Source organism: Theropithecus gelada, chromosome 11 (assembly GCF_003255815.1).
Source record: "Theropithecus gelada isolate Dixy chromosome 11, Tgel_1.0, whole genome shotgun sequence".
Classification (NCBI taxonomy): Eukaryota; Metazoa; Chordata; class Mammalia; order Primates; family Cercopithecidae; genus Theropithecus; species Theropithecus gelada.
The window spans coordinates 98,084,016-98,095,236 of NC_037679.1; the positions used below are offsets into that span (position 1 = coordinate 98,084,016).

Here is an 11,221-nt window from a genome sequence, read left to right on the forward strand (position 1 = left end):
TTTTTTTTTTTTTTTTGAGACGGAGTCTTGCTCTGCCGCCCAGGCTGGGGTGCAGTGGCCGGATCTCAGCTCACTGCAAGCTCCGCCTCCCGGGTTTACGTCATTCTCCTGCCTCAGCCTCCCGAGTAGCTGGGACTACAGGCGCCTGCCATCTCGCCCGGCTAGTTTTTTGTAATTTTTAGTAGAGACGGGGTTTCACCGTGTTAGCCAGGATGGTCTCGATCTCCTGACCTCGTGATCCGCCCGTCTCGGCCTCCCAAAGTGCTGGGATTATAGGCTTGAGCCACCGCGCCTGGCCGAGACCCTGTCTTTTAAAAAAAAAAAAAAAAAGTTCTCCAGAGGATTGGAGTAGGGAGGGAACTCACAAATGGCTTTATGGAGAAGATGGCGTTGGAATAAAGTTTTGAGGAATGCGATGGAGATTTTTTGGTAGGAACAGAAGAGTATCTGAACAAAGGGATTAGGTTGGGCAAAGACATGAGGCAGCAAAGTTTAGTATGTCTGGAAACAGCAAATAGCCCAGTTGAGCTGCAGGGAAACATTTGTGTTGGGTGATGGTTGGGAGGTAGGTTGGAAAGAGAAAGGTAGAAGAGCTAGAGGTCAGTAGGTGGGTTCTTGGCACCAGATAAGAGAGTTTGGACTTTACCCTGTTGTTAATGGGCAGCCACTGAAAGTTTGTGAGCAGAGTTTTGATAGGACCAAGGGAAATGGAAACAGCATTCATAAGATTATAAAACTATCATATAATCATGAGGTGTTAAGGGTCTGGGCTGTGATGCTGGTTGTGGAAAATGAAAAGGGTAAAGATAAAGGAAACAAAACACCAAAGAATTTACTGGACTTAGTGACTTATTGTAGGGGTCAGTAAACCTTTTTACCCTTCCGCAAACCAAAAATGGTTAATAAACCCCCCCCCCCTTTTTTTTTTGGAGACAGTCTCGCTTTGTTGCCCAGGCTGGAGTGCAGTGGTGACATCTCCCAGCTCACTTGCAACCTCCGCCTCCCGGGTTCAACCAATTCTCCTACCTCAGCCTCCTGAGTAGGTGGGATTACAGGCATGTACCACCATGCCTGGCTAATTTTTGTGTTTTTAGTAGAGATGGGGTTTTGCCATATTGGCCAGGCTGGTCTCAAATTCTGGACCTCAGGTGACCTGCCTGCCTTGTCCTCCCAAAGTGCTGGGATTACAGGCATGAGCCACTGCACCCAACCAAACCTTTTCTATTAAAGGGCCAGATAGGCTTCAGGCTTTGTGGGACATGTGGTCTCTGTTGTACACACTTAACTCCGTCTTCGTTGTGTGAAAGCAGCCACAGGGGATACATAAACGAATAAGTTAGGATGTGTTTCAGCATTTCATCTATGGATATTACAATTTGAATTTTGTATAATTCTCATTAAGTGGCATGAAATAGTCTTGTTTTGACTTTTTGCCAACCATTTTAAAATGTAAAACCCATTCTTAGCTCTTCAGCCATATAAAAACAGGTGGTGGGGCAGAGCTGGCCCACAGACTGTAGCTCGCCAACTTCTGACTTACTGGATTTGAGGTACAGAGTGAAAGAGACTGAAAATAACATTTTGAGCCTGAGTCACTGAGAAAGGTGAATTGTCATTTAAGAAGAGAGCGAGCAGTTTGTAGAAAAGAATGATACTGAATTTTAGACAAGTCTTTTGGTATTTCTCACAAATCAGCACCCCTCCCACTACCTACCCGCATCACCATACACTAGCGGGATCAGAACCAGTGCTCAAGGTACATGTTTGAGAAGCATCAAATCATCTGCATAGAAGTGCTGGCTGACACTAGGAGAGGAGAAGGGTATGAGAAATCTCATATGTTGAGTCATAGGTTTTATGAATATATTTTTTAAGTAATTAAAATCTTTTCATAAATTAAGAACCAACATTCTGCCTCTTGGGATATATTTCAAAGAACCTTTAATACAGCTCCATCAGGTGACATATGCATGAATGTTTCTGCAGTATGATTTTTGGTGATGGGGGCCTAGAGGCAACCTAAATGTTCAGTATTAGGAGAATGCATAGGTAAAACATGTATTCATATTATGGGGCATTAAACAACAGAAGCAACAAAATTCATGTGCATACAACATAAGTGTACCTTTTAAAAAGTATGTAGTGGGAGAAAAAAAGCATTTTATAGGTACAGAAAACATCATTCTGTAACTTAGAAACATACATATGAAACAACACAGTCTTTAAAAACCTACACAAAAAGCCACAGTATTACTATATTAGAAAGGTTGCTTTTCAGAGGAATGGAAGTGAGATGGCGATAAGAGGAAATAAAAAACAAAAATATTTTAAAATAGCAAAATAACCCTGTTTTTTTGAGACAGAGTTTCCCTCTGCCATTCAGGCTGGAGTGCAGTGGCATGATCCCAGCTCACTGCAACCTTTGCCTCCCGGGTTCAAGCATTCTTCTGCCTCAACCTCTTGAGCAGCAGCAGTTACAGGTGTGCACTACCATACCTTGCTAATTTTTGTGTGTTTAGTAGAGATGGGGTTTTGTCATGTTGGCCAGGCTGGTCTTGAACTCCTGACCTCAAGTGATCTGCCCATCTCAGCCTCCCAAAGTGCTGGGATTACAGGTGTGAGCCACTGTGCCCAGCCAAAATGTGTTTTTGAAGAGTAGTTGATAAAGAGTAGATGATAAAAAGGAAAATGTTTAACTGTGTAACTAAATGAAAACATAATATGGATATGTATATAGTATGATCTCAGTTATGTAAAAAACTATGCACAAAAAAACCTAAAAAGAAAAACATCAGGATATATTTCTAGAAGGTGGGATCATCTGTTGTTAATTTTTGATATTCTATTTTCTAAATTGAGTTTTTATTGCTTTTGTATAAGAGAACCTAAAGGGTAAAGAGTTTTAAAAACGAGGACATTGAAAAAGGGAAAGAAAAAAGATACAAGGCAAAGTTAAACTGCTTGGGTGTGGGAATGAGCTGTCCATGAAGTTATTTATAGGTTCTTATTACTATCAGAAACAATGAGAGGTGAGCTGAGAGGCCAGTCAGAAGTAAGCAAAGTGAGTTATCAGTTGAATTCCCGTTTCCTCTTATCCCTTGTCCAGCTCTTAGAACAAGCTCTGGTGATTGAGGAACAGCTGCGCCGGGCTGCTTACTTGAACATGTCAGAAGACCCTTCTCACCCTTCCATGGCCCTCAACACCCGCTTTGCTGAGGTGGAGTGTTTGGCGGAAAGTCATCAGCACCTGTCCAAGGAGTCAATGGCAGGAAACAAGCCAGCCAATGCAGTCCTGCACAAAGGTAGCCAGTGGCTCCCCTGCCTCCTGCTGATTAGGCCTCCTCCCTCATCTAACTGCATCCCAATGTACATATATTTGTTTTCAAACCTTTTTCAGAGCTCCTTTGGGAGTTTAGGAGTTGGTAGGGACCTTTGCCATCCTTGGGGAGTTAATATGTTAGAGGCAATCAAGGACAGTAGTTCTTTGCCTCTTTTTTTTTTTTTTTTTTTTAAGAGGTGGGCTCTTGGCTGGGCGCGGTGGCTGACGTCTGTAATCTCGGCACTTTGGGAGGCCAAGGTGGGTGGATCACGAGGTTAGGAGTTCGAGACCAGCCTGGCCAACATGGTGAAACCCCGTCTCTACTAAAAATAGCAAAATTAGCTGGGCATGTGGCACATGCCTGTAATCCTAGCTGCTTAGGAGGCTGAGGCAAGAGAATCGCTTGAAACCAGGAGGTGGAGTTTGCAGTAAACCAAGATCGTGCCATTGCACTGGCTATCAGCCTGGGCAACACAGTGAGACTCCGGAAAAAAAAAAAAGAGATGGGCTCTCAACATTTTGCCCAGGTGGGTCTTGAACTCCTGGACTCAAGTGATCCTCTTGCCTCAGCCTCCTGAGTAGCTGGAACTATAGGCATGCGCCACCACTTGTGGCTAGTTTTTGTATTTTTAGTAGAGATGGGGTTTTACCATGTTGGCAAAGCTGGTCTCAAACTGACTTCAAGTGGTCTACCTGCCTGTGCCTCCCAAAGTGCTGGCATTATAGGCGTGAGCCACCGTGCCCCGCCCTGGCCACCTTTTTTTTTTTTTTTTTGAGGCGGAGTTTTACTCTTGTTGCCCAGGCTGGAGTGCAGTGGCGTGATCTCGGCTCACTGCAACCTTTGCCTCCCAGGTTCAAGCGATTCTCCTGCCTCAGCCTCCTGAGTAGCTGGGATTACAGGCATGCACCACCATGCCCTGCTAATTTTGTTTTTTTGTTTGTTTTTTGAGATGGAGTTTTGCTCTTGTTGCCCAGGCTGGAGTGCAATGGCGTGATCTCAGTTCACCACAACCTCCGCCTCCCGGGTTCAAGCGATTCTTCTGCCTCAGCTTCCTAAGTTGCTGGGATTACAGGCGCCCGCCACCATGCCCGGCTAATTTTTTGTATTTTTAGTAGAGATGGGGTTTCACCATGTTGGCCAGGCCGGTCTCGAACTCCTGACCTCAGATGATCCACCTGCCTCTGCCTCCCAAAGTGCTGGGATTACAGGCATGAGCCACCACGCCCGGCCCCACCTCTTTTAACTTTAAATATATTCAGGTTCTTGAGATGGAAAGCAAAGCAGAATAATATAGTGTCATTTGGGATACTTTAGAGGTAACTTCAGGTGATAAAAGATCCCTTCAAATTCTAGACCCCTTTCAGCGTTTTGTTTCTAATTAAAGTAAAAGGTTATGAGGAGGCGGAGGGTGAAATAAGGAAAAGAATGCTGTTATAATGGAGGTGGGAGACAGATTCTGAAGGTAGAGAAGGGAAAAAACAGGAATAAGCTGCTCAAGAAGAGGAAATACAATAATAGTAAGGGATAGTGAAGGTTTAGGTGACTTTTTTTTTTTTTTTTTTTTTTGAGACGGAGTCTCGCGCTGTGTCACCCAGGCTGGAGTGCAGTGGCGCGATCTCGGCTCACTGCAAACTCCGCCTCCCAGGTTCAGGCCATTCTCCTGCCTCAGCCTCCGAGTAGCTGGGACTACAGGCGCCCGCCACCACGCCCGGCTAGTTTTTTGTATTTTTAGTAGAGACGGGGTTTCACCATGTTAGCCAGGATGGTCTCGATCTCCTGACCTCGTGATCCGCCCGCCTCGGCCTCCCAAAGTGCTGGGATTACAGGCTTGAGCCACCGCGCCCGGCCTAGGTGACTTTTAAGAGCACAAAATCATGAACAGTTGGAACTGGAATATGAGGAGCAGGAATTTGAACATGGTGGAGGTCAGGTCAGGTGACAGAAGATAACACATCACAGTCACTTGGTCACTGAGAAGTGATACTGGTCCACTAGGGTAGAGGGAGCTCAGTCTTGGCCACCACAGCTCACCACCTCTTTTTCTCCCTTTGCAGTTCTGAAACAGCTGGAAGAACTGCTGAGTGACATGAAAGCCGATGTGACTCGACTCCCAGCTACCATTGCCCGAATTCCCCCAGTTGCTGTGAGGTTACAGATGTCAGAGCGTAACATTCTCAGCCGCCTGGCAAACCGGGCACCCGAACCTACCCCACAGCAGGTAGGACCATTTTCTTCTTGACACCACCTCTTCCTGCAGAACCATTCTGGAGCTTGTAACTTTGTAGTATGTCCCTAGCTTTACATACTGGGTGGGTAGGCTGTCAGTGAATTCCCTTGAGATTGGGTGGATTCCTATCATCTGGAATTCTGACTCCTTGGGTCTCCTTCTCTAGGTAGCCCAGCAGCAGTGAAGATGCAGACTGATACCACCTCCACCGCTGAGCAGTGACCTTCCTCACTTTCTCTTGTCCCAGCTTCTCCCCGGGGGGCCTGAGAGACCCTCACCTTCCTTCTGCCCATCTTCCATGTTGTAAAGGAACAGCCCCAGCGCACTGGGGGAGGGGAGGGAGTGAGGGGCAGTGGTGCCCTTTCTGCAGGAGAGACATGCAGCAGTAGCGCCGGCGCCATCTGCAGGAGCTGGCGGGCTGGCCTTCTGGACCCTGGCTTCTCCCCACTGTAACGCCTGTTACACACAAACTGTTGTGGGTTCCTGCCAGGCTTGAAGAAAATGATCTGAATTTTTTCCTCCTTTTGGTTTTATTTTGTTGGTTTATTTTGTGTTTTCTTTTCTCCTTTTTTGGGGGTATTCAGAGTGGGCTGGGCCCCTGGGCGAGACACAGCTACCTCTGTTGGCATCTTTTTAATACCAGGAACCCAGCGGCTCTAGCCACTGAGCGGCTAAATGAAATAAAGTGGAAAAAAAAAAAAAAAAAACCAAAAGCATAAAAAACCACAGCAAATTTCTTGATGAAAATTGAAAATAAAAGTTTCCTTGTATTTTAGTGCCCTGGTTCAGTGTGGCTGTAGGTGCAGGTGGATGAGTGTGTGCAGCAGGAGCCTGGCACCTGTATAGTTGAAAATTAAGGGCTATGTGGGGTCCTGATACTCCACTGAAGAACTAGGTTCTGTGTGGGTGTGCAGTGTGTGCCTGGCCAGCGATGACTTCCACCTGTGGAAAATGAGAGGCTGCAAAACTCCAAGTACCACACTGGCCTTGAGCAAGTTGAACTTCTGTGGGATGCAGGTTTCTCATGTATACTTCATACGGTTGTCAAGTAAAACCAGTCAAGTACATGGAACAGTTTTTAACACCTAACCACTACCTTAATGTTAGTTTCAAGGAAGGCTGAGGGGGGTTTTCTTGCTCAGTTGTGCAAAATTGGGATGCAATTTGTGGAACAACCCAGCCTCAACCCCACGCCCCCGGAGACCCGACCTAATGCCCTCCAACCTTGAAACCCTGGTAGTTCACCCCTCTTCATGTCCCAGACGAGGTCGGCGTTGCAACCCGTTGTTTCCCAACTAATTGTAGACCCACCTGAAAGCGAGTTCCGGCCGAGGCCTCCTGCGGACCAGGTGTAGTGCAGCACCTTAACTGAGGGGCTGAGCAGGAGTGAGCATCAAGGAAGGTGCTGGGAGGTTGGGGCACGGTGCCTCACAGCCTGTAATCTCAGCACAAAGGTTGGGGGCAGGAGAATCGATTAAGCCCAGGAGTTCTAGAGCAGCCCTGGCAACATAGTGAGACCCCACCCCCTAGACCCCGTCTCTATAAAAAGATTTTTTAAAAAGGGGCGGGGGCTGGGAGTAGGAGTTGAGTGGCATGGAATTCTATGATTTTTTTTTTTTTTGAGATGGAGTCTTGCTCTGTCGCCAGGCTGGAGTACAGTGGCGCCATCTCAGCTCACTGCAACTTCTGCCTGCCAGGTTCAAGTGATTCTCCTGCCTCAGCTTCCCGAGTAGCTGGGACTAAAGGCGTGCGCCACCACGCCCAGCTAATTTTTGTATTTTTGACAGGTTTCACCATGTTGGCCAGGATGGTCTCGATGTCTTGACCTCGTGATCCGCCCGCCTCGGCCTCCCAGAGTGCTGGGATTACAGGCGTGAGCCACCGCGCCCGGCTGTTTTTTGTGGGGTTTTTTGAGGTGGAGTTTCGCTCTTGCTCAGGCTGAAGTGGCACGATCTGGGCTCACTGCAACCTCTGCCTCCCGGGCTCAAGCAATTCTGTCTCAGCGTCCCGAATAGCTGGGATTATAGGCGCCCGCCACCACGCCCAGCTAATTTTGTGTTTTTAGTAGAGACGGGGTTTCAACGTGTTGGCCCGGCTGGTCTCGAACTCCTGACCTCAGGTGATCCACCCACCTCAGCCCCCCAAAGTGCTGGGATTACAGGCGTGAGCCACGGTGCCCAGCCTGGAATTCCGTTATCTCGAGGCTCGACTAGGGCAGTGGATGCCAGAGAGAGGGCCCCGCTGTCGGGCCCTGGTTCGAGGAGAGGGTGCGGCTTTCACGCACCAGCTTTTCCAACAGAAACCGGCCGTGAGGCTAAAAGCCAACTCCTTGAGGGAAGGGCGGTCACGCTCAGCGGTTTCTCGTCACAGTGCTCCCTCCACCCGCCGCGGGTGTAAGCTGCGCGGCTCCTTCCAATTTCCCCCTACTCGCCGCCGCCGGCTCCGCTGGCGTTCCCTGGTCGAGCGTAAGTTCCGGGTGCGGCGTCTGACTGGGCGCAACAGGAAGAGGCGGGGCCGCGAGGCTAGCGTTACCCTTGCGCCTGCGTGGAAGGACTCTGTGGCAAGTGGCGGCCGAAAGCTAGCTGCGGAGTGCACGTGGAGCGCGGCCCCAAGGGCAGTTTCGGGCCTTAACCCGCATTCTGGTGGGTCTAGAGGAAATTGGGGGACGAAGGGTGGCAGCCCTGACCTGGTCTGAGACGTGGGGAGAGGAGTGCACTACCTGGGTTTCAGGGTGGGAGGGCGTTCGGTCGGCCTCCAGGGGGATAGCGGGGGTACTTGAGTCGCGGGTGCTGAGTGAGTCGGGGGTGCTGAGTGAGTTGCGGGTGCTGAGTTGAGCTTGTCCCCTTTCCCACTATAGTACGCCAAGCCTGCGTTCTGCCATTTCCTCCGGCACGCGCGACGCCACCTTCTCACATTTCTGTCTGCCATAGTACCATGGGGCGCAAATTGGACCCTACAAAGAAGGAGAAGCGGGGGCCAGGCCGAAAGGCCCGGAAGCAGAAGGGTGCCGAGACAGAACTCGCCAGATTCTTGCCTGCAGGTAAGGATTAGTTGTGGTCTCCTGATCCCTCAGCTTTTGCAGTATTCTGTATCATAACCTCTTCTCTTTTTTAGTCTTTGTTCATTTTCTATTTAAGTGGAATCTTCTATGTATTAGTTACGAGGAGGTATGAATGAAACACTGTCGTTTAGATTGTAGGGAACTGTTTAGGTCGTAGAGATGTGAGGACACGGACACAACTATTCATGCAAGAAAAGGTGTGATTTAAAACATTGTGAGTTCAGAGGAAGGGGGATCCCATGCAGAACTGCATGTTAAGCTGGGTTTTGAAAAATGGGTTAAGTTGTACCAAGAGGAAGTAGTGAAGGGGAGGGGTCAGTCATTGATTTTTTTGGAAGGAATGGAAATGGAAAAGCACGGATCCGGCTTCTCCATGCCAAGTAGTAGTCTACTGTGTGGAAGACTGGTGGGAGATAACACAGGACCTGGAGTTTGTGTTGGGCTTTGGATAAAGGATGCAGTTTATTGAGATAGTAGCAAGTCCTGGGCACTATGTTGAACTTGTTGGTCTTGTTATGTCACTTCATCGTCTTAGAGCCCTGTGAGAGAGGCACTATTAAGGAAATGGATGCGGAGAAGTTAAGAAACTCGTATAGCCAGGCTCAGTGGCTCACGTCTGTAATCCCAGCACTTTGGGAGGCCGAGGCAGGTGGGTCACCTGAGGTCCGGTGTTCAAGACCAGCCTGGCCAACATGGTGAAACCGTGTCTCTACTAAAAATACAAAAATTAGTTGGGTGTGGTGGTGGGAGGCTGAGGCAATAGAATCGCTTGAACCTGGGAGACGGAGGTTGCAGTGAGCTGAGATCACGCCATTGCACCACTCCAGCCTGGAAGACCAAGAGTGAAACTCCATTTCAAAAAAAAAGAAACTCATATACAATTATTAAATAATGACAGGGCTGAGATTTAAATGGACTCCTTTTAATTAGTGTACTAATTCTCTTACCATGTTTATTTCCATTCCCATTTATTTTCAGTGTCCCCTGTAACTTGTTCTGCCTCGTTTTTCTTTTTCAAACAGTAAGTGACGAAAATTCCAAGAGGCTGTCTAGTCGTGCTCGAAAGAGGTAAGTGTGGGTGTCAGGACTTAATTGGTACTGCTTATCTTTGACCACAGAATTAATTCTGGACTCTCACTTTTCCCTATGGTGGAAATGGCAGAGCCTGGAAATATCTTTCCATTTCTTTACTCCTTGAATCTCTTGTGTCTTTTCAGGGCAGCCAAGAGGAGGCTGGGCTCTGCTGAAGTCCCTAAGACAAATAAGTCCCCTGAGGCCAAACCATTGCCTGGAAAGCTACCAAAAGGTCAGTGAAACTAAGAGCTGGATGCTACATGAGGAGTTCTCTGGGTCCTGGGTAGGGAAGGACTTGCTATACATTTCCGGAATGAAAGGAACAGCCAGAGGACATTCTGAGGGGTAGAAAGTACAGGCTCCCCAGGGTGTGGGGCCCGGGAATGTGTGGCTGCCATTAGTCCAGGACTCGTCAAACCCTTAGGGATCTTTGCAGGAGCTGTCCAGACAACTGGTAAGAAGGGACCCCAGTCCCTATTTAATGCTGCTCAAGGCAAGAAGTGCCCAGCACCTAGCAGTGATGAGGAAGAGGAGGAGGAAGACTCTGAAGAAGATGATGTGGTGAACCAGGGGGACCTCTGGGGCTCCGAGGATGATGCTGATATGGTAGATGACTATGGAGCTGACTCCAACTCTGAGGATGAGGAGGAAGATGAAGAGGTGAGATTCATCTCTGGGCATTCAGAGAAGGATCCTTGCTATTTAGTTTCTTTCCAGATTCTTGAGATTGTTTCTTAGTGGCAAGGATAAGCCTGACTAGAGGAAAGGGGTTTTTGTGCTCCATCACTGTTTCCCTACTGCCTTATATCCTCTCCCAGTGCACCTACAAGTTTGAAGGAGCTGTAGGATAGAGCATTTTAAAAAATCTAGAAGGCCCTCTTGGTGTGGATGTGGGAAGGTGGACAATGGTGTGCTCCACTGATGGGAACAGAAATGCATTTTTTATAAAGCAGTTATCTCAGAACTGTGAAATATTTGTTCCTTTTGGGTGGGTATGGTGGCTCACATTTGTAATCCCAGCACTTTGGGAGGCTGAGGCAGGAGAATTGCTTGAGCCTAGGAGTTGGAGACCAGCTTGAGCAACACAGGGAGATACCGTCTCTACAAAAAATTAAAAAATTGGCTGGGTGCAGTGGCTCACGCCTATAATCCTGGCACTTGGGAGGCTGAGGTGAGCGGATCACCTGAGCTCAGGAGTTGGAGACCAGCCTGGACAACATGGCAAAACCCCATCTCTACTAAAAATACAAAAATTAGGCCGGGCGCGGTGGCTCAAGCCTGTAATCCCAGCACTTTGGGAGGCCGAGACGGGCGGATCACGAGGTCAGGAGATCGAGACCATCCTGGCTAACACAGTGAAACCCCGTCTCTACTAAAAAATACAAAAAAAACTTAGCCGGGCGAGGTGGCAGGCGCCTGTAGTCCCAGCTACTCGGGAGGCTGAGGCAGGAGAATGGCGTGAACCCGGGAGGCGGAGCTTGCAGTGAGCTGAGATCCGGCCACTGCACTCCAGCCTGGGTGACAGAGCGAGACTCCGTC

The 11,221-nt window shown here is 48.5% G+C and overlaps 2 protein-coding genes across 9 annotated transcripts in view; both read left to right on the forward strand.

The window, feature by feature from the left end:
- CHD4 (chromodomain helicase DNA binding protein 4) overlaps positions 1-6,322 on the forward strand; it is a 38,980-nt gene extending 32,658 nt beyond the window's left edge. For 2 of the 5 annotated variants that reach the window (XM_025403101.1, XM_025403102.1), the window contains 3 exons: positions 3,107-3,302; positions 5,375-5,538; positions 5,714-6,255. In XM_025403101.1, coding sequence (XP_025258886.1) covers positions 3,107-3,302; positions 5,375-5,538; positions 5,714-5,731 — 378 coding nt within the window. In that variant the 3' untranslated portion in view covers positions 5,732-6,255. Of the gene's footprint in view, positions 1-3,106; positions 3,306-5,374; positions 5,539-5,713 lie in introns of all 5 variants that reach the window. The other 3 variants (XM_025403100.1, XM_025403104.1, XM_025403103.1) reach the window with 3 other exon arrangements.
- Positions 6,323-6,916: 594 nt separating this feature from the next.
- The window catches only part of NOP2 (NOP2 nucleolar protein), an 11,499-nt gene continuing 7,194 nt past the window's right edge, over positions 6,917-11,221 (forward strand). For 2 of the 4 annotated variants that reach the window (XM_025403108.1, XM_025403106.1), the window contains exons 1-5: positions 8,064-8,189; positions 8,478-8,587; positions 9,631-9,676; positions 9,826-9,914; positions 10,119-10,342. In XM_025403108.1, coding sequence (XP_025258893.1) covers positions 8,482-8,587; positions 9,631-9,676; positions 9,826-9,914; positions 10,119-10,342 — 465 coding nt within the window. In that variant the 5' untranslated portion in view covers positions 8,064-8,189; positions 8,478-8,481. Of the gene's footprint in view, positions 6,971-7,462; positions 8,258-8,477; positions 8,588-9,630; positions 9,677-9,825; positions 9,915-10,106; positions 10,343-11,221 lie in introns of those variants that run through there. The other 2 variants (XM_025403105.1, XM_025403107.1) reach the window with 2 other exon arrangements.